At 36.5% G+C, this 2,500-nt stretch overlaps 1 protein-coding gene across 2 annotated transcripts in view; it reads right to left on the reverse strand.

Moving 5' to 3' along the window:
- The window catches only part of LOC137975631 (uncharacterized), a 112,730-nt gene that overhangs the window by 107,460 nt on the left and 2,770 nt on the right, over positions 1-2,500 (reverse strand). For both annotated transcript variants that reach the window (XM_068822763.1, XM_068822764.1), the window contains exon 2: positions 2,257-2,356. In XM_068822763.1, coding sequence (XP_068678864.1) covers positions 2,257-2,278 — 22 coding nt within the window. In that variant the 5' untranslated portion in view covers positions 2,279-2,356. The remainder of the gene's footprint in view (positions 1-2,256; positions 2,357-2,500) is intronic.

Raw genomic sequence — 2,500 nt, forward strand, 5'->3', positions numbered from 1 at the left:
TGAAAAACTCCCGTTAAGTCCGTATTTGCTCGGTTCTAAACCGGTCAAACCGGCACACTACATTGTCTTCCCGTCTCGTATTTTGTGCGTTCTCTTGACCAAATATGGTAAAATGGCTTAATAGTGGAATAAACTTGAAAACACAAACTTGAAACTACTCCTGCTCCGATATTCATTGTATTTATTTATAATAAATACGACTCTACATTGAGGCTAAGAAAAACAAACGGGAACAAATGGAGATGAAAGGCGCTTTTGTTATGCGAGTGAATTGAGACAAAAATCTAATTGGCCATTTCTTTGAGGTTATGTGAAATTTATTCACTCGGCGCATGCGTGGACTAAATGCTGAGAAAAAAAAACAGTTGATGTAACAACATCATTTCTTTACATTTTCTGAGATAATGTATAAAAGACCGTGGTTCCTTTATTCGTAATTTGTAGGAACATGAGCTTACAAGTTAAATTAAGGAAAATTTAAAATCTCAGTTTTTCAGCTCATGTTTAGCTGTGCAGGACTTTGAAAGTGATTTCAACTTTTTTTGAAAGAATTATCCCACAATCATCCAGACGAAACGGTTGAGTAATAATTGTCTTCCTTCGATCCTTGCTATGATTGTTAAGATAACTTTCCATCACCGGGGCTAACTCTCAGATGGATTAAATGGGAATGAAGATAGCGCTTAAAAGTATACTCTATATATTAAAAATTTCAGACCGTCTCGATATGCAGTGTATTCTAATACAGCTCGACATTCAGGTTAAGCAAAATAAGCGCGAACAAAGGGAATCAAATCAAGACTTTTATGATGGAAATTTTATGTGAATCGAAAGATCTCCGAGGCCATTCTTAGGGATTATGTCGTCGAGAAAATTCCTTTACCTACCGCTTGCGTGGCGTAAATTTTCGGAAAAAAAGGCCGTTGTAATATCTGCTGTCTGTGCAGACATATTTTCATTTACTCAGAAATACATGAAAGGCCTTCATGTTTTTTAATCGATTTCGAACGAACATGAGCTGACAAGTGAAACGAAACTTTCAGCCCAAGTTAAGGGAAAAGAGTTTTCTTGCCGAAGAGTCTTGTCGCACAATCGATCAGACGAAACAATTGACTGATAACTGTCTTTGACACGATAACTGAGACTTGCATGTTTAGCGTCGATTGTAGGAATTTCGCTGGACTAAACATTTTCCTAAAACAACTCAAGATCGGTTTGTTGGAAACTTTATTTGTTCAATGAAATCGGGACTTGTTTGTTTTCGCAACACACACGAATAAAATTTCTGAACAAAACTCACGGTATGAATTAGCTATCATTAAAAAGAAGACATAATGTTTCTTGGAGACATATTTTTAATATTCTCAGAAATTCGTCCTTTTTTGGAATAATTAAGTATCTAACGACATATAAGTCAAGTAAGATGTTCGCAGTTGCTTGAATTTAAAGCAAGGGATATTTAACATAAGTCAAGGAAGATAAATGTTCCGAAGTTTGCCTGCGAAAGATCGAGATCTTGGGGTTTGTTTACGAATAAATTAAATGATCCAGAACAGACCTTGCGCTTAAAGCAACAACTAAGTAAATTTTACCGGACTTGACATTTTCCTCGGACAGGACGGGATCTGTTTTACTGGAACTGCAACATCAGGTGTTCAATTAACTCCCTTCTTGGGTTTTACCCAGGAAAGACATTTCTGAGAACCTTGCAGGTCATGTGTTCCACTTATATATGACACTAAATGATTAAAGTACAGCTTAACCAATCCAAATGTTATTCTCAAAAGTCAAGACTAGGAAAAATGAACGTCTAAGTTCAAATCTTAAATGTTTGTGTAGAAACTTGAACACAATCTGCAAGTTTTCACTCGTGACGCAGAAAGTGGCGATGGAAATTTCTGGAAAACAAGGGGTGCGTTTCTTTAAGAAAATCCAAGATCGGATTTTTGATCCGAGATCATACGGATTCGTTACAACAAAAGAAACGAAGAATCCGAAAATAGATTTTTTTTGAGCTGATATGGTAAATACAGAAACTGAGGAGGGCTCGAAATATTCACGTTCTCACCATTTGAAAGGTAAGGATGTACTGAAACGCCTTCACCGCTGTCATTACTCCACTCATATTCCAATAAATGCGCCCAGTATTGTCCCGTTGATAGAAATAAAAGATACATAAACTCTTTAAGCATCTATAAAAATTATGAAAATACGAACAGGACGGATAATTTCGGCTCGATTTCACAAAAAACTCACCTTCGAATCCACCGTTCGCCATGACTCAGCTGGCAAAATGGCGAGAATATGACGGAATCCACAAGACGACCGCTTGCCAAACGTACTACTTTTTGTATCCCTGTCATAAAGAAACGGACGGATCGTGAATCCTAAGAATCTGGATTTAGATTTGATCTAATATATCCACTCCAAGGGTGGATTATTGAGATTCATAATCCATTTTTAAATTTTAATAGAGAAACGCAAAATCCATTTTTGGATT

Source organism: Montipora foliosa, chromosome 11 (assembly GCF_036669935.1).
Source record: "Montipora foliosa isolate CH-2021 chromosome 11, ASM3666993v2, whole genome shotgun sequence".
In the NCBI taxonomy this organism is placed as follows: domain Eukaryota; kingdom Metazoa; phylum Cnidaria; class Anthozoa; order Scleractinia; family Acroporidae; genus Montipora; species Montipora foliosa.